Source organism: Sphaerodactylus townsendi, linkage group LG02 (assembly GCF_021028975.2).
Source record: "Sphaerodactylus townsendi isolate TG3544 linkage group LG02, MPM_Stown_v2.3, whole genome shotgun sequence".
Lineage (NCBI taxonomy): Eukaryota > Metazoa > Chordata > Lepidosauria > Squamata > Sphaerodactylidae > Sphaerodactylus > Sphaerodactylus townsendi.
In genome coordinates this window covers 144,348,015-144,367,667 of record NC_059426.1, presented here as the reverse complement: position 1 = coordinate 144,367,667, position 19,653 = coordinate 144,348,015, and the positions used below count along the sequence as shown (strand labels likewise).

The 19,653-nt window shown below is 43.3% G+C and overlaps 1 protein-coding gene across 5 annotated transcripts in view; it reads right to left on the bottom strand.

Annotated features, from left to right (window-relative positions):
* ADCK1 (aarF domain containing kinase 1) overlaps positions 1 to 15,114 on the bottom strand; it is a 144,493-nt gene extending 129,379 nt beyond the window's left edge. For 2 of the 5 annotated variants that reach the window (XM_048486035.1, XM_048486040.1), the window contains exons 1-3: positions 10,560 to 10,681; positions 6,032 to 6,177; positions 4,146 to 4,229 (exon numbers count right to left, since the gene is read on the bottom strand). In XM_048486035.1, coding sequence (XP_048341992.1) covers positions 4,146 to 4,229; positions 6,032 to 6,166 — 219 coding nt within the window. In that variant the 5' untranslated portion in view covers positions 6,167 to 6,177; positions 10,560 to 10,681. Of the gene's footprint in view, positions 1 to 4,145; positions 4,230 to 6,031; positions 6,178 to 10,559; positions 10,682 to 11,362; positions 11,386 to 13,740; positions 13,764 to 15,057 lie in introns of those variants that run through there. The other 3 variants (XM_048486036.1, XM_048486037.1, XM_048486039.1) reach the window with 3 other exon arrangements.
* Between the last annotated feature and the right edge of the window lie 4,539 nt (positions 15,115 to 19,653).

The window sequence follows — 19,653 nt, the reverse complement described above, 5'->3', positions numbered from 1 at the left end:
AGTGGTGACTTCCAGGTGGAGATCTGCCATCACTACAATGGATCTCCAGGCGACAGAGATCAATTCACCTGGAGAAACAACCATGCCCTATCTTCTAGAGACATTTGACCAAACTCCACACATAGAAAGACAATTGCAATGCACTGTGGCACATTTAGCAACCTTTATAAAAACTGAAGCAAAGGGTGATCAATAATCTCATTGACTGAATTTATCCAAACAGCAACACTAAAAAGATCAGAATAACTTACATTAAAAATCTGAAAAGTTCCTGGAATACATTTTCCTCCTTTAGCATAAAATAAATGCAATAACCCCAACATGGGGTTTAATTTTATTACATGCTGCCTTTTGGTGGGAATTCCAACTCTGATTATTTGAAAAAAGAATGCCAAGATAAATGGAATCTTTAACCTGTTCAACATTAATATCATCCAGTAGCCAATGAAAATAGGTTAATTTTCTCTTCATAGATGTGATCATAATCTTAGATTTGTGATGGCTTCTGAATAGACCTTCCTTAGAATAACACTTGGAGAAATGTTTTAACTTTCTTTGCAATTCCACCTTTGCAATTCCACCATTGTACAGGACAAAAGTACCAAATCATCCGAGAACAAGATTGGAATACTACAGTTTTCAAACTTTGGCCCAGCATAAGTTCTGGTGCACTAGAGCCCACTTTTTCAGTCACCGTAAGTGGAGAAGTTTATTACAATTCTTACTCCTTTAGAATGCCAACAAAGTTAACAACCAGCAAGCCAAGCATGATTCAGGAAGACGAAGAGGCTGGAGGCAGGTTGATAGAAACCTGGTTCAAGTCATGGCTGGCCAGCAGGGTTGCTAACAGGCCTGGAGAAAAAGTGCCCTGGCAATGTTATTTACCTTCATGGGATAAGAACTTTCAACTGCCATTTCCTCTTACTAAGCCTCTGTTAAAGGGACTGGACATTTTTCTCCAGACCTGTTGGCAAATCTATTGACCATCCTGCAAGCACCTCCTTCCTGCATCTTCTAAGGGTTGCTAGGAGCCACAGAAAACATGACCACTCAAGTGGTCTCAGGTTAACTTGCATTGCAGAATGAGGCAGGATTGTATTCAAGTACAACAGAAACATACACAGACTGCATAGAGTACATTAAGGTGTCTCTAGGACTACTCACACAACTGTCTCCCTGTAAAACATCCACAGCAAAATCTTTGTCTCCACTGACTTCCAGCTTCTGACAATGGAGGGACAGTCACCTATAAGTAGATCAGCTGTTGCATGAAGGATTCAACCCATGATTTCAGCTATACCATTTTGCCATTCAAAACCACTCAAAAAGTGATGTTTCACCAAGTCTTCTGCTCAGCAAACACAACCAACCTAGGTAATGGTTGGTACAACTGGAGTTGACAGGACATGGCTTTTTCAGTGTCCACAGGGCAGTGGGATGATTCTGTGAATAGGCCTGCAAGAATATTCAAGCTCTGAGTCTGAATGTAAATATTAGCTGTGGTCAGCAGACACCCACGTTCTAGTCCCAGCCTGTTTACTGACTAAATTTACTGAGTAAAGTAGGACCAGTCATTCACTCTCAGCATAACTATCTCACAGGATTCTTGTGAAGATAAAATGAATGCAGGAGAACAGGGTATGGCATCCAGATCTCTCAAGAGGAAGAGTGGAATTAAAATGTACCAAACACGCTAGATAAGAAGAAGACATGGTTTTCATATCTTGCTTTTTCTCTACCTTTTTAAGGAGTCTCAAAGCAGCTTCCAAACTCCTTCTCTTTACTCCTGAAACAGACACCTTATTGGTAAAGGTTAGGCTGAGAGACTCTCCTGAGAGAACAGTGGTGGCTTGAGCCCAAAGGTCACCAACCGAACTGCATGTGGAGAAATGGGGAATCAAACCTGGTTCTCCAAGTTAGAGTTGACAGCTCTTAACAGTTATACCATGCTGGCTTTGTGACAAACTGCAACCAGGGCTTTGTGATAAAATGCACAGACTGCATAGAGTACATTAAACAATGTATGGGTAGTTAAATGAACCAACATGGTTTCTGGTAAAGCAAGGGTAAAGGGGGGGACGGGCAGTGACCTGTGATACACAGAGGAAGTGAAACACCAAAGCAAACGTGCCAGACAGACCTTGTCTCTGCACATCCTCTGCGACTTGGAAACCATCTGGCTGCCGTGACAAAGAGATTTGTGGCAGTGATCTCAACTGATGAGCAGTAAAGAAAGCCCATTAGTGATGGCAGGTTTAACTGAATGTTGTCCACCAGAACTCAGACTGACTTTCAACAAAATATTTTTGCATATACAGGCTGCCCAAAGGCTTCCAGTCACTACCAGGCCCGGATTTCCTGGCATTTGGACTACACGTTTCAGAGCAAACAAAGGCCACGGCAAAGTCTTCCAAACAACACTAACTCATCTCTCATCTTGGCAAGGGTTTCCTGCTGAATCATTAGACTGAAGCTGCCAAGTAGGAATAAAACAGCTTAGAGGGACTGGGTTGCTTCCTCAGACATTAAATAAACAAACCATCAGGCAGGAACTGACAGAGGTTAATGAGGTTATGAAGGGACAGGATCAAAGGTCAAAGTCTTGCACGGACCACTGGGAATACTTCTCAAACCCCAAGATGCCTGCAAGGCAGAAGAAAACCATAGCCCGCTCTTCGGCAGGCAAAGATGTCACATTCCTTCCCAACTATTGCCAAGGATAATTCCAGAATAGCAAATTGGAATTTAAAGACTTCAGTTTTGTTGAAGCAACTGCTTCCCTCATAGCGGTAGAACCTGCTCTTCTTGGAGGTAAGGAGAGCAGGTTATGGAGACAACTGAGCTGTATAGATGGATTTCCCATCCCATGCACTAATACCAGAACTCTTCCCAACAACTATTTCTGTGAATGACCATCACCCATTTTTGTTTGCCACCAGTGAAAAAGAAATAAAAAAGGTAGAAGAGAATTATGCAAACCTAACATGTATCATTACTTTAAAATCTGACCTAATAATCTTTTTGGGAAATGAGTTACTAACAGATTTTTCGTGTCATTTCAGCCACAACTGCTCCCAGCCACTAATGTTGTTGTGTGTTTTTTAACCTTTTCAGGCAAAGCCCCTTGTATCCTAGGGCTCAGCCATATTCTATGAGAACTGCTTTCTCCCATGTTTGGTTCTTCCTTGCACTTCTGAATTATTGCAATGTCCTGTTTAAAATGTGTGGAATGCTTCCAAAAGTACCACTTTTTCCCAGTGCTTTTTTAGCAGAGCATTCTTTTGCAGCCTTTTAAAAAACATTCTAAGATTAGCGCTATAGCACCATAGCAACCCAATGCATCTGAATGCTGGTGATATAGCAATTCAGGCTACTATGGGGGTTCAGCACTACAGTGTTAATCTTAGAAATTCTTTTTTAAAAAAAGCATGCCCCTAAAAAAGGCTGGAAGAAAAGCATGGCACTGTTTGAAATGGCCATACAGCTTCAGAGCTCTTTAGAGAAGGCTCCTGGATTGAAATGAACTGTATGAAATGCCCATCTGTGTGTCTCTTTACTTGGAATCAGGCCAACAACAGACAACAGACAGTTTAGAATGGTAATCTGAGAGGGCCTTGGTGAGAATTGAAGGGTTTCAGGAGAAATACCATCTTTACCCTAGCTGAGGCAACCGCAAATGCTATATTTAAACACACTATTCAATAACATACCAGCAATTACAACAGGTGGCCCTGCACCAAGCATTCCTGAGTTTGCCTAGTTGCTCCTCATTCTTCAGGAAGATGAACCCTGATAGTTCCCCTTGTCTTCATCTCCACTCTTCACACAAATATTTTTTCAAATTCCAGCCAGTGCCATCTAGGCAAGGACAGCAAGATTCTCATGGGTAACCAAAGCAGCGTGCAGATTTATACTGGCCAGAGCTGAAAGGTTGGCTCTGCACATCCTTTGAGGTTCTGGGAAACTCCCCTAAGAGGGACTACATTACTTTGCCACTTAGTAGGCTTCTAACAGTGCCATCCCCAAGCAAAAGTATCCTGTTCTAAGCTAACTTGACTACACTGGGCTTGGAATGGTGTAAGGACTGTGTAATAAATCAGCAATGAGGCAGCAAATTTAGAAAAGAGAAACTGTTATCCCTTTACCTGTGATTTAACATTGTCATATTCTTCCGTCCCATAGGGAATGCTCCTCAGGGAAAAGAAGTAATCATAAGTGATAACTGCAGTCTACAAAACAAGCAAAAAAATAAAATTACAAACTATGTAAAGTACTATGTATTGTCGAAGGCTTTCACGGCCGGAATCACTGGGGTGCTGTGTGGTTTCCAGGCTGTATGGCCATGTTCTAGCAGCATTCTCTCCTGATGTTTCACCTGCATCTGTGGCTGGCATCTTCAGAGGATCTGATAGTAGGAAAGCAAGTGGAGTATATACAACTGTTGGGAGTGTCCAGGGTGGGGGAAAGAACCATTGTCCGTTGACAAGTAACATTGTCTGTTAACAAGCTAGATTTACATGTGTTGAACTTGTTAACAGACAATGGCACAAAATTCAAGTTTCTCCCAAAATATTTCATCCTGAAATACAATTCACAATAGGCAGGGGCTCATTTTCTGAAGGCTGCTGAAATACAAAATTTGAAAATACATCAACAGTCCTGAAGAGCCAGACACATCACACTGGGTGAGCACAGTGGCTCAGGGTGACAGGTAGCAACTCAATATATTGGGGAAAAAATCATCACAAAGTAAATTCTATGCAAAACTTCACCAGTCTAACTTACATGCTTCATATGTCATATATGGTTCAATAGGTACAATAATTGTGCTAGAAATGGTATGCTGAATTTGTCTGCGTGCCCTCACTGGCCCTATTTAGAGAAGTCCTAGCTATGAATGTAAAGTTTTCCTAGTCAATGGAAGAGAGTGTAAAATGTACTCTGGCACACAGCGAATTTATTCTCAGTGTGGCTACCAAATTCCCTTCCTCTGGCCCAGGGATCTGCAACCTGTGGCTCTCCAGATGTTCATGGAATACAATTCCCATCAGCCCCTGCCACCATGGCCAATTGGAGAGCCACAGGTTGCAGACCCCTGCTCTGGCCTAAGGAACATCATTTCCTTTTTGCCATTTCCATAAAAGATCAATGAAGAAATCTGCCTTCCTTACCTCCACTTGCAGCTGTGAAGACACTTTATTGTCTCTGCATTATTATTTTGACAGTGCATAATTACAGGAAAAATAGAAGGCAGTAAGAAAAGAGCAAACGCAACCTGAGACGGATTGACTCAATAAATGAAGCCATGGCTTTCTGTCTGCAAGGGTGTTTTGGAGATCATTCATTTATGGCACGTGTACAAGTTGGAAGCGACTTGACAGCGCACAACACACACACACAACATAATTCGAGAGGGGGAAGCCTTGTTAGTCTGTTGCAACAACACCAATCAGAAGCCCAGTGGCACCTTAAAGACTAGCTAAATGTATTTCAGTATAAGCAGATGAGTCAGAGCTCGCTTCATACCCGGTTCTGATGAAACGATCTCTGACTCACGAAAGCTTATGCAGAAATTAATGTTGTTAGCCTTTATGGTGCCACCAGACTCTTGATAGTGTAGTATGTTGGGAATCACAGTTATGACTTTGCAGTGTGCATTCCAGAGCAAACACCTTTCTTGGCAATTCTTCTCAGTTCTTTTTTACACTGTTGGGAGCCACTCTGAGCCCATTAAAGCAGGAAAGAGCAGGATGAAAATCAAATAGACGAGCGAGCGAGCGAACGAACAAGGAAGCTGCGCAGGAAGAGTTAGCCCTCCTCCCCTGCACTGCGATCCCAGTTCAAATCAGGAACCCTCACAGCTTAATTGTTGACTAAGAAAAAATGAGCCATATGAGCCATAGAGCTGACCAGGGAACTTCTAGCATCTCACCTGGCTTGACTCTAAGTTCTATAACATTTAGCAAAAATGGGCTCCATCTCAAATAATCTTTACACCTTCCTTCTCACAACCTGCCAAATGGAAACTTACTGTGGCAACTGCTCTGCCAACTCGAACAACTCCAAAGTCATTGGGATCCAGGGGATTGTTGCTATACAGGTAGAAACCAGTGGAGGCGGCAGCCACCGAGGCCAACGAAACCAGTTTCAAAAGCCTTCTGGTCATGGCAGCAACCACTGCAGAGAAATTTAACAGGAGACATTTGAGCATTACTGTTATGATTGATAGATTCCAAAATATTTAAAGGATGAGGTGCTTCAAATGGTACAGGAAGTAGGAGTCCGTGTAATTCCTGGACAGCACAAAGAGACATCTGGCTCTGCATAGCCAGACCTGCACCCTGCACACCTCTCCTGTGCCCCATGCCCTGTCAGTGCTTGTTCCCTGGCTAAATGGATTAGAAGCAAAAGCAATCCAAAATAACACATGGAATGCAAAGGGCCAAACTACACATTACATTTTATAACGAGTCAGGTCACCATCAGCACAAAAGCTGCAGGAAACTACATTTTAAAGATCTCCAGAGGCCCAATTTGACTTGAGCGCAGCATGTAGGGCTCCTCCTCTCCAGACCATTTTGGGGTATCGTCTTATTTTCCCCATTTTGGATCTGCACATTGACAGCATGTGTGTATGAAGTCCCACTAAGTGATAGCCAGCTTATGGTGACCCAATAAGGTTTTCAAGGCAAGAAACTAACAAAGGTGGTGTGCCATTGCCTTCCTCTGCATATCAACCCTAATATACCTTGACAGTCTCCCATCCAAACACTAACCAAGGCTGACGATTCTTAGCTTCTGAAGTTTAACAAGATCAGGCTAGCCTGGGTCATCCAGGACAGTGCCATTGACTGCACACCAGATCCAGAACCAACTGATTAAAAAATGTAACGCATAGTTTCATGCACTAGAGTGGCATCTTTTTAGGGTGGAACTAGACATCAATGGTACAGGTTCTAAGCAGACTTACATACCATGGACTTAGAAAGTAGAGTTCTGCTCAAGGTCGCACTGTAAGTTCCCAAACTATGTTTGATGATATCATTGCAATCCAGGGCCCGGGGAGCACTTACAGGAGAAAATATCAAAGACATTCCAATGCCCTGCAATTCTCTTACACCCACATTCTTCTCCCAACAGTTTCCTCCCTCAGCCTGGCTGATTTTGGAACCTATTGTGGGGAAGGAGACACTTGAAGGGAAGAATCAGTGCATGGAAGAGGAAGAAGAAGAAGAAGAAGAAGAAGAAGAAGAAGAAGAAGAAGAAGAAGAAGAAGAAGAAGAAGAAGAAGAAGAAGAAGAAGAAGAAGAAGAAGAAGAAGAAGAAGAAGAAGAAGAAGAAGTTCTCTCCTATAAGGAGACTCAAAGGAGCTTACAATCTCTTTTCCCTCCCCACCCCCAACTACGAACACCCTCTGAGAGATCTCTGAAGAACTGTGACTAGCCCAAGGTCACCCAGCTGGCATGTGTTGGATTGCACGAGCTAATCTGAATTCACCAGATAAGCCTCCACAACTCAAGTGGCAGAGCAGGGAATCAAACCCGGTTCTCCAGATTAGAGTGCACCTGCTCTTAGCCACTACACCACTGCTAGAAGGAAGTTTCTAGCATCTCCACCTTATCCATGGATTCTCTCACTCCAAATTGTAGTTTCTCATGCACACTTGTCTGGGACAAGACATGGAACAAGCATTCACCTACATCCTTCAGCTGCTGATAGCAACATTGGTCCACACCAAAATCTGAAAGCAAAAGCCTTATCATATCTTGTATTATTAGTTGATCTTTGGCTGCTGTGTAAGGATTACATCCTTTGAGGATATGCCAAGGAGCAACGTGTTTTGACTGCAAGAAGGTTCCTTCGCTGAGAGGCAGAGCCCCTTCTTTGCATGGGGAAGCCCGCCCTACTCCGCTCCACCCCGAGGTCAGTCCTGTCATCTCTAGTTAAAGTGATCTCCTACAGCAGGGGTGAGGCAAGATGACAGCTTGGAGAGAGACTGCCAATCAAAGTAGGTAGCACTGACTTCAATGGACCAATGGCCTATGTCTATATCTAATACAAATATATTTGCATATAGCACAATCATTAAGTTGTATATTATAACAAACTCTTTCTAGCTGTAAGAACAAAAATTATCTAGGTTAGTAGAACAATCTTCTTTCTTTTGGAGGGGTTTTGAGAGGGGATGGGGGAATCCCTACACTTTGCTAAACCATATTTTACTATAGTGAACAAATATTTATATTCCTAGAGGCCCTTTCTTTTTAAAAATTTCATAACAGAGGCTTAGACCTTTTCACCAGCAGCGAATTTAAAATACATTTTTATCTTCTTTTCCCCTGTTCTGCCATTCTCCAGGAATGCGTGCCTGCAAACTCCATCTGTCGCAACATTTTATTCTTACCTGAAGCCATATTGTGCAGTTGGAGTCATCACAAATATTGCCATATCTACTAATTGCAACACCTAGCACAGGAAAGCAAGTTTGGTACGGTGCCTCAGCGACGGCAGAGCTTTTTGAGCATCAAAGACACCTGTATGGTCTAATTTCTCCTTGCAATAAAAGGGAGATATTAAAATGTAAGGTAAAAAGAACAGTTAGAATAAATTGCTTGGGAGATTTTCCATAAGGTGTAACTCTAGCATGTAAACAAGCTGCTGTGGCATCCTGAGGCGAACTTTAAATGCTCTGTCTGCTGTGAAATATGCTTTCGAACCAGTTCTAAAAAAAAAAAACCATACTGTGTTTGGGGGAATCTACTTCACTTCTGGTGGAAAACAGCCACCAAAAGAGGCTATACCATGGGATCTGCCTTGATCCAAGCCCTGTGAGATGGTGGCTGTGGTAGGTAAGGGAGTAAATTGAATTGCACAGACTCGTTGGTTCCATCTTGAAGTTTGCTGTGGAGCAGAGCCACAGTAGAAGGCATGTTATTATGAGGTTAATTGTGATTTTCTTCCATTACATTGCACAGACCACTAAAGTGCATGGATGATTCTTTGTGATCCTTTCAGCTCCGTTTTCCTCTGTCTTATATTTATATGCATGTTTAGAAGGGCCTTTTTAATGAGGGATACATTCTAAAGCCCGATCTCATCAGATCTCAGAAGGCAAGCTAGGTCAGTACTTGGAGGGGAAACCTCCCATGAAAACTCTGCAGAGGAAGAAAAAGAAGAGTGGATTTATACCCCACCTTTCTTTCCTGTAAGGAGACTCAAAGGGGCTTACATACTCCTTTCCCTTCCTCTCTCCGCAACAGACACCTTGTGAGGTAGGTGGGGTGAGAGAGCTCCGAAGAATTCTGACTGGCCCAAAGTCACCCAGCTGGAATGCAGGAGTGGGGAAACATCTGCTTCACCAGATAAGACTCCGCTGCTCAGATGGAACAATGTGGAATCAAACCTGGTCCTCCAGATTAGAGTCCACCTGCTCTTAACCACTACACCACAGAGGCAAACCACCTCTGCTCAATCATTTACCTTGAAATCCTCACGTAAGTTGGTTGCGAATTCACAGCACTTTTTACACACACATACACACACTTTATACATGTTCATAAGCTGGTATGTGGTTTAATATCTGTGAGCTCTGATCTGGATAATCCAGGTTAGCCTGATCTCATCAGATCTCAGAAGGTAAGCAGGATCATCCCTTGCAACTGTTTGGATGGGAGATCTCCATAGGATCATGACTGTGGCAAACCATCTCTGAATATCTCTTGCCTTGAAAACCCCATTAGCAATCGCCATAAGTCAGATGTGATTTGATGGTCAGAAAAAGACTGCGAAAATTTCCTGGACAGTTTTTATTGTACGTCTTGTTGTTTTATTGTATTTATGGTTTTTACTGTAAGAAAGCCAGACCATAAATAATGTGAATAAATTGTTTCAGTTTTTGTAATCCACCTTTATTTACTTCATTCAAAGTTGATCTTTTTCAAAGGTGAAATAAATAACACTGGCAACAGCAAACGATATCCTCAGAAATCAAGGCCCCCATCAATTTGACTCATGTATGACCAGTGCCAATGAACCCCTATATACCAACACAGACAATTCAGTCATGATTGAACAATTCATCGACCATTTGATGTGTAATTACACAGAACAGGAATAACTGAGATCTTCCCTGTAATTATACAGCTAATTAAAATCTTTACAGCAGATTTTTTTTCTGTTATGCATTCATTGTTGCTGCTCAGTGCATTCTATGGCAGTGAAAGAACCCATTCCTTTAAATTAGAAAACAAATACTCAAAGACACTGGTTATGCGTTTTCTACCCCATAGACACCTTTTAATCAGTATGATTGATCTCTTTCCTGGTGGCAATTCCGCCCAAGCAGCATAAATTTGGTGGCTCATTCCATCCAAAGCTCTGTGAAAAATTACAGGGCAGAAAACTGAAGTTGGCTAATGAACATGCATCCTACAAGGAGTCACAGCCAATCCCAGTTTCCAGAAAAGTATGCCTACAAGATACAATTGGCCTGCAAAGAAGGGTCTGTTGCATCTACTTTTAGGGGTACACTTTAAAAATGCACGTCTTTAAAAACGTACCATACACAATCCTAACTGCTGCCACCTGGGGGAAGACTGTGGTACCAAAACTCCACAACGCTTTCCCAGAGAGATTTTTCTGTCCCCTTCTGCTGCCATCTTCTGCCAATGGATGAAGACTTTTGTTTTGTTTGGCGATCCCTCAGTGATCCCTCATAGAATCATAGAGTTGGAAGGGGCCATATGGGCCATCTAGTCCAACCCCCTGCTCAGTGCAGGATCAGCATCCTTGACAAGTGTTTGTCCAGCTGCGGCTTGAAGATCATCAGTGAGGGGGAGCTCACCACCTCCCTCTTTCCGGACTAATGTTTTAGTTGTCGTTTCGATGACTTGTAAAGTATTTCAGCTCGGTTTTTGTCTTAGGGATGTATCAAGGGATAGATGATTTTTTAATGTGATTTTCTAAAAAGAAATTAAATTGTTAGCTGCTAAAAGGCCCCATCCCAGGAGTTGCCAAATCTGCCGGTGGAAGCGGCGCATTGCTGAGCTAGTGGATTTGCCCTCCCTGGGCCACCCTCCCCAGCAGTAGGATGCAGCATGAAATGCTGCACCAGTGTCTGTGCACCCCTGACACAGGCGCAGCAGGGAGGTCCGAGGGTGTGACTGCGAGAGGAGCTCCTGGCCGTTTGCCTCATTGTGCCGGCAGATGGGACAGCTGACTTAAGCCACCAAAAAGGTGATGTAAGCAGAGATGGGATTCAAATAATTTAACAACCGGTTCTGGTGGTGGGATTCAAATAATTAAACAATTGGTTGTTTACAAGCACCATTTTAACAACCGGTTCTGCCGAAGTGGTACAAACCTGCTGAATCTCACCACTGGATGTAAGTCTATTCAGCCCAATAGGGGCTTCCTGACAGCAGGGGCTTTCTGCAATTTAAGCCTCTCCACATTGCTGGGAAGCCTCTGGGTTAGTGGCCAAAGTGGAGGCTTCTTTGGCTGTTAGTGGCTCTTGTGAGGGCAGAAAGGCGAGATATAAATAAATAAATAAATAAATAAATAAATAAATAAATAAATAAATGAATGAATGGATGAATGAATGAATGAATGAATGAATGAATGAATAAATAAATAAATAAATGAATGAATGGATGAATGAATGAATGAATGAATGAATGAATGAATAAATAAATAAATAAATAAATAAATAAATAAATAAATAAATAAATAAAACATTGTATTGACGAAGGCTTTCCCAGTACTGGACTGATCAGGAAGTTAGGTTTCTTTGGTTGTGGGAGCCAGTTCCAGTAGCATTTTCTTCTGATGTTTTGCCTGCATCTTTGGCTGAAGATGCCAGCCACAGATGCAGGTGAAACATCCGGAGAAAATACTACTGGAACATGGCCATACAGCCCGGAAACCCCACAACATTCCAAATAAAACATTTTTCATAGACACTCTGGAAAGCAATATTTCCTAAGTATAAATATGCTTCTGATGAGGGAAAAATATTCATACTGGGGCTTTTGGTGGCTTTGCTTCCAAGCTAAACCAATAGTTTGAATGTTTAAAAAGTCATGTTCTATTTAACAGCTACAATTGTAAAGATCAATGCTTGCAGTTTCCCGCAGTTAGGGTTACCAGCTTACAGATGGGGCCTGAAGATCTCCAAGAATTATAACTGACATTCAAACAACAAAAATCCGTTCATCTGGACAGAAGGGCTGCTTTGAAGGATGAACTGTATGGAATTATACCATATTTAGGATCCTCCCTCCCCATCCCAAACATGGCTTTGTCCAGGCTCCACCTCCAAATATCCATGAATTTCCCAACCCAAACCAGGCAACTCTAGGGCGCTTTTTAAGGTGGCCACGATTTTAAGTGCAAAACCACTTTTGTTAAGATGGGACAGTAGACCATTTAAAAATGAAAACATGTTCAAATTAATACTTGAAAAGCCTTTTTGTCTGTTATCCTTGAGAACTAAATATTACTGTCTTTACTCAAATGAAGACTAAGTTTTCTTACAAGTATACCATCAAAAAAAGTTGGTTGTCTTACACCAGGGGTCCCCAAACTACGGCCCGGGGGCCAAATGTGGCCCCCTGAAGGCATTTATCCGGCCCGCCAGGCATGGCGGCGATGGCTCCATTCACGTGCAGTGGGGGCTCGAGGGAGAGGAGGAATCGGCCCCTCTGGAGCAAGGGGCTCGCCCGCCCCACCACCAGCACGAAGGCTCGGGGGAGCGAAGAGAGCAACTCCTCTTCAGTTGGCGGGGAGGGAAGCAAAGAGGGTGTGGATTTCCTGTCTTTGGATGCCCAGGACGGCCCTGAGGCTCGGGGTGGAGGAATGAGAACAAACGTGCTTTTTTGAGAGGACAGGGTGGACTGTTCAGTCTCCCCAGTTGGGGCAGGCTTTCTATCTTGAGGCTGGGGCAACAGATGTCGCGCTCCCCAAAACACACAGTCACCCACGACTGCTTGAGCGAACAGGGCACTGAATCCACCTGGATTCCCCAGCCTCCTGTGGCGCAGCCTCCCTAGAATCTGGTGCAGGGTCTCGCCGCATCTGCTTCTGCAGGGCCTTCCGTGATGGAGGGAGGGTTTCCCACTGGGTTGTTGTGCTTGCAATCGCTCATCTGCCTTCAGACCCCCCACAACCTGTGAATGGGGCCACACACCTCTGCTCAGTGCCCCTGCCAACAAGGCCAGCGGAAAGCAAGCAGGGCGATCCCCACCCTCCACCCTGCGGGATCCGGGCTGGTGGCGGCTTAATGGGTCTCTGGGTGGCTTTGACTGGTTGGGTCTGCTGGAGTGAAAACAGAGCCCCTGGAGATACCTGCAGCTGGGTCTGCCAGATCGGTCCCTTTGGGCTCCTGGGCTCCTTTCTCCCCTCAACCAAAGCCTATGCAACAAGCCAATGCCCACAGGTCTGCTCTTTTCTTCTGTGACTGGAGTTGCTTTTCGCTTTCTAAACATTGCTGATCACAGGCAGTGGAGACATATTTGTGGATATTACCTCTATGTAAGAGTAGCCAACCTTCTAGGGAGGCCTGGAGATGTCCCAGAATTACAGCTGCTACCTCCAGGTGACAGAGATCAATTCCCTAGAGAAAATGTGACTACTTTGACGGTGGGCTCCCCTAAATCCTCAAACCTCTGCCTTTCTCAGATCATTGCATCCCCCCCAAATCTCCATGAATTTTCTTCTCGGACCCAGAGTTGGAAACCTTACATGTGGCAACGCCTCGCTCCGTCCTTCCCCTCTCGGCTACTCCATGTGTTGCTCTCAGGCTTTCTGTTCCGCCTCACTCCCATTGGCATCAGCCAGGCTGGTGAATTGCTCGCTGGCTGCTACGGAGGAAAGAACCCAGGAAGATACCTGATCCTGGGTTAGATGGAATGCTTCATTGGGAAAGTTCTGCTTTTTTTTTTTTTTACAGGGGAAGGTATTCCACAGCCTCCCCAACAATATTTGGAGCCCACCCTGTACTTGACATACTTTGGTCACTGTTCTAAAAATAGACCATGACAGAAAGGCTGAAAGGTGAAATCAAACATTTTACAATCATTTGTGCATAGGAATTTGTTCATAGTTTTTTTTAGTCCGGCCCTCCAACAGTCTGAGGGACAGTGAACTGGCCCCCTGTTTAAAAAGTTTGGGGACCCCTATCTTACACTCACATATAAATTATAGATATGCCCAATTAAAAAAAAAAAACTTTTTGTGTATAACATGGGGTGCCTTACATTCAGGGTCATCTTCCTTTCAAATAAATGCAGTGCGAATGAGAACATTCTCTGCGCACCATTGGCGCAGGTGGGCGGGGTGTGTGTGTGTGGAAATCTTTTATCCTTCATAGCACTAGAGAAGCTGTCTTCTGGCTGCTTACAGACAACCTGATCTCACCTCCCCAAGGGAAAAAAAAAACTCCTTAGCAGAATAATTTCAGTGAAACCTCTGCTCTCATAGGAAAATGAGCCAGTGATCTTAGAAAACCACTTGCCAATCAAGGGAGATCGGTGCATTTAAAGCACTAAGGCCCCTTCCGCACAGGCAGAATAATGCACTTTCCATCCACTTTCAATGCACTTCGCAGCTAGATTTTACTGTGCGGAATAGCAAAATCTGCTTGCAAATAATGTGAAAGTGAATTGAAAGTGCATTATTCTGCATATGCAGAAGGGGCCTAAGAGAGGACAGAAATTGGATGAATGGGTTAACGGAGAGATGAGGAAGCCAGTCCCACGAGTGGACTGGAAGGGATTTTGGTGCGTGGTGATACCGGGTGGAAAAGCCGGAGGTAAACAAAGGCCGGATGAGTCACCCTGAAATAATACATTACTTGTATATTTAGCCATTGGAGATTTGTGGGTAAGTGCCATGCCAATTCCTCGAATGCTCGAATTGTCTCCGCATTAGTTACTCAGTATTCGAAATTCCACCAGGCTCTGTCCCTCAAATGATCCCAAAGACAGTCCGCCCACCGCCGCCATCCAAGCCCGCTTCGTCCAACTGTCCACCCCGGGCGAGCCAGATCCCAACACTTACCGGCTTCCCGGACGCCGCGACAATTTTATTTGGCGAAATCAAAGGCTTCCCCCCCCCGTTTCGCACGTGGTACAGACTTTTCCCCGCAGGGGATGCTGGAAGTTGTAGTTCCTCCTGACACGATCGTCGTACGATCCCTGTGGCATACAGGCTCTAAAGAACTACACTACCAGAGCACTGGGCAATCTCATTGAAAAGGAGTAGGAGGTACGAGTATTGCAAATCGCCGTGAGGTTGCCGCCATTAACACTTGTACCTCAGCCTTTGAAATGACCTACATGCATCAGCAACTGAGCTGCTTCTGGAGGCTGATTCATCTTTGTTGTGAAAGGACAGGAGAAACCACTCTGCCTTTCAGTCTCCTTCAGAAACGCAATTTCTTAATCTGCCTCTTCAAGTTGTCGCTGTCCTGCAGAATCACTGGCCACCATCTCAGCTGGGCACCTGATACCACCGAAGGCTGATTGTTGTTTTTTAACACCATTCATTTAAAACTGGATCGATGCATTTAAAATAACGTTTTCTGTTCTTGGAACGATGGTGATATAATTTTATGGAGTGTGCCCTAGTAAGTGTAATCTGTAGGGCTCCTTCCACACATGCAGAATAATGCACCTTCAATCCACTTTCACAATTGTTTGCAAGTGCATTTTGCTATTCCGCACAGTAAAATCAAGCTTCAAAGTGCATTGAAAGTGCATTGTTCTGCATGTGCCTTTCAAAAAATAAAATAGAACTACTCATCTTCAAAGTGCGGGAAGAGGAGAGGGAGTTAATGATGACAACTGTCCCATCATCAAAAAGTGGGCTGGAGATCGGCAGGAGAAAGAAAACAGACAGAAACTTTACACACAAGGAAAAAGCTGACTCAGTTTCCTGAAAAACACCAGGGGAAAAGTGGTCTCAAAAGAGATGGAAATTGAAGTAAAAGCTACAGGCAGAAAAATACTCGTAGACATCAGGGGATGAAGACATGGGGTCAGAACTAGTGAAAAAATCCATGCAGGAAAGCTCTATATGTCCCACTGCAAAAAGTGGTCTCAAACAAACTGGAAAAAACATGGGGAGAAAACCACAAAAATGTGTGCAGGAATCAGGGGATAAACCAAAGTCCAGAACCAATGGTGGGGGGAAACAAGCAGAATGCCCTAAAAGCCAAAGCCCAAAATGGGGCTTTACCAGCAAAGGAGATAAAACTATATTTGATTTGTTTTATCATGGTTGTTCTTGTTTTGTTGTACACTGCCCTGAGCCCTTCGGGGGTAGGGCGGTTTATCAAATCGAATAAATAATAATAATGATGATGATGATGATGATGATGATGATGATGATGATGATGATGATGATGATGATGATGATGATATAATATAAGTAGGGGATGCTTCAGTTTTCAGTGACTTTGTCACAAGCTACATTCCAGTATGCAGCTGAGGGGGATGCAGTCAAGCCTCACTCCAGTGCTTAAGATCACTACAGTCAGAATTAGTTGATAGCCTGATGGAGTCTCTGAAATGTTGAACCTTGTCAGGGGAATTGTTGCTATCCTTCCCTTTGGAAAAAAAAAGGAAGCGCTGCACTTGGGGACAATAGTGGTGGAAGTAGACTTTGTCTACCTGGACACTTAGGAATCCAGCCCAGGAAAGAATGGAACAGTTTCTTTTCTCCCTTTTCTGAAGGCAGTACTGGGCTTACAGGTGAGCATAAAATATATTTTCAATGTTCCCTTTCCCCCGCAGGGAACCACAAGTCACTGGTTTCAAGAAGAGGAAGAAAGCATTGAGGCCACAGCAGAGGTAGAATGTGAACTCAGGTCTCTAAGATCCATTACTTTGTCGGCTGGGACCTGAACAAGTAAAACGCCATTTTTACTCAAATGTTTGCTTCGCCTCCCCCTTGCCAGCTTGCATTCAAGGTCCTTATCAAGTACCAGAATGCTCAATAAACTGGAATATTTCCAACATCTTCCCCACCACCACCCCGCCCACGATAATCAAGGATGAAATATGCTCATTAGGAACAATGGGTGTGTTGATGACAAGAGAAAGCATTTGCAGGTGTGAAGGATGAAACTTCCTCTACAGCTGGCTTCTAACTAGGGCCTCCTTACCCCAGAAAGAAGAATAATGACAAACATCACCATTTTCAGGAAGATGAAACTGATGTCGCTTCTAAAGCAATGCTCGAATAATGTGGATGATGATAAACAGATTTTGAAAAAGTTTAAATATATTTTCTAGCAGAAAGAATCAAGAAACATAATAGAGAATCTTACTGAGCAATAATATTGTTGGAAAGACACCAGGTCTAGGGTACCAAAAGCTCTATTTCACACTTCCCAAGCAGCAGGAAATTTCTGAGGCAGTCTTTTACATCAATTTCCTGATGATAAAATAGCAGATTTAGTTGTGTTATTGAAATGATTTCTGTTTGCATACTAAGGAGAAGGAGGCTGCAAGTAGCAGAATGCTTTGGCAGTCCTTCAGGGATCTTTGTTCCCAGTCAAATCCAAACCGCAAGCTTTATCATTCATTGGGCAGCTATTTGTACCCCTCCTCACCCAGCCCAATGGGAACATGTGCGCCCACTTTCTCTGCTCTACCCAAATTCCTTTGCATTTCATGCCGCAGTCTTGTGGTGTCCTGATTTAAAGCAAGTCATCACATTTGGTGGCCATGTTATATTCAAGTAAGGATTTGATGAATATGTTTTAAACAGGACAACCAGCCTTTTAGTGTTAAAATTCCTGTACCTTTGGCAGTTACAGAGACACCAGGGCCATTTGAAAGGTCACAGTGCTGCAGGAGCTTGAACACAGAACACCTGAAAAATCCAGCATCACTGTCTTATTAAATAACAATCTGAACAAGATAACTTGAATGTCAAAAAACTGATTCAGTTTTCTGCTGCTCAAAATACTTTGGCATATTGAACTATAATGAGTGTAGCAGTTTTTAATTTTGCACTGAGTTAGATCTAGCCTTCATTTTCATTCAATTTCATCCAGTTCCCCTCCTTAATACAAACTCTACTCCACATGGATTTCATATGTTCAGGTTCCACGATACTCAGCATCGCTTTTTTGATAGTCAGTGAGGACCCCTTCTTTCTTTCTCCTAATCAGAAAAGCTGGTTGGATTCAATTCACAACCACATTGTGCAGCATGAATTGTTACCAGTCTGAGCATCTAATGATCTTATGTGCTTTCTATGTTAAGAATAGCTTTTGCATGTGTAGTAAATTATTATTCAAGTTTCTGGCAGTATGGTGAAAACAATGTTAACCATTATTTGCTTAATCACTGAATCACAAAACTGTGTCATATTCTGCGAGACCCTCTCCCTTAAAGTGTTTTACTTTGAAGTTTAAAAGCACCATATGTGCATTTTGAGGTCTTGTTCTTTGTCTGAAGCAGAAAGGCACATTAGTGGTATTTTGTTCTTGGCCATTGACATTTTCTTCTGTCTTTAGCTGGCAGTTGATTATACTGCATAAGACCAGTCAAGCTGACACATAAACTTACAGTTACCACAGCAAGGGACTTTCAAGGCAGGTGAGAAACAGAGGTGGTTTGCCATTGGCTTCCTCTGAAGAGTGTCCTTGGTAATCTCCCATCCAATAACAACCCAGATTACCTTCCAAGAATTTATGAGATCAGGCTATACCATACTATTCCACATTTCTCAGGCAAGCCTCGCTATTTTCCAATAAAAAGGCAAGCCTGCAGACCTTCCTTCGTTAGATGTATTAGTTTGAACCTCTAACTGTTGTGAAGGTTTGAAATATTGTAGGATTGATGCTGTGGTGATGACCAACATCAGTTCATCGACAGATCTCAGCCCCCCCGCCAAGCAATGCTGTTGTACAAAAGCGTCCCAAAGGTGCTATTAGATTGGATTTATTTGGGAATATACTGAACTAGACATTGAATAGTACCTAGAATTCTTTGAAGACCTTTTAAATTCTTTAGGTTGACAACTGCTTCCACTTGTATGCCATCCTTTGAGGGAATACAACCCATAAAAGTGTCCACCAGGAACTGAATTTTGACTTTGTTCAACTTGACTTCCCTCCTCCATGCTTTCTCGATGACCTGCTGGCAATCTTCATCATGTTCCCCTTTGGAGGACACTGCAATAACCACGTCACCAGTAATGATGTGGATACCTGGAACATCCCCAAAACACTTGTGAATTTTCTGTTGAAAGACCTCACTGTCAGACTGGATGGACAGCCAGTTGAAGTGATATCTGTCCCATGGGGTGTTCAAGATGCACAATTCTGCAGACCGTTTATCCAGAGCCACTCAGTAGTAGCTATCTTTCTCATCCAGAATGGTAAACAGCTTTTTGCCAGTCAGGTTCCTTTTTAGATTGTCTAAGGTAGGGATCAAGAAATCACTTGAGGGCATTGTTGAGAATCCTAGGTTTCAAGCACTACTTCAGATTTTTTTGTTTTAGTTATCAGTGTGGCTGTAATCCTATGCTGTTGATCTGATCACCTTCATGATGTCCTCCAGCACAATATTTGCTTCTCCCCCCATCCCTTTACACATGATGTTCCCCATGTCTACCACATGTACAGCGCTATCCCCTATG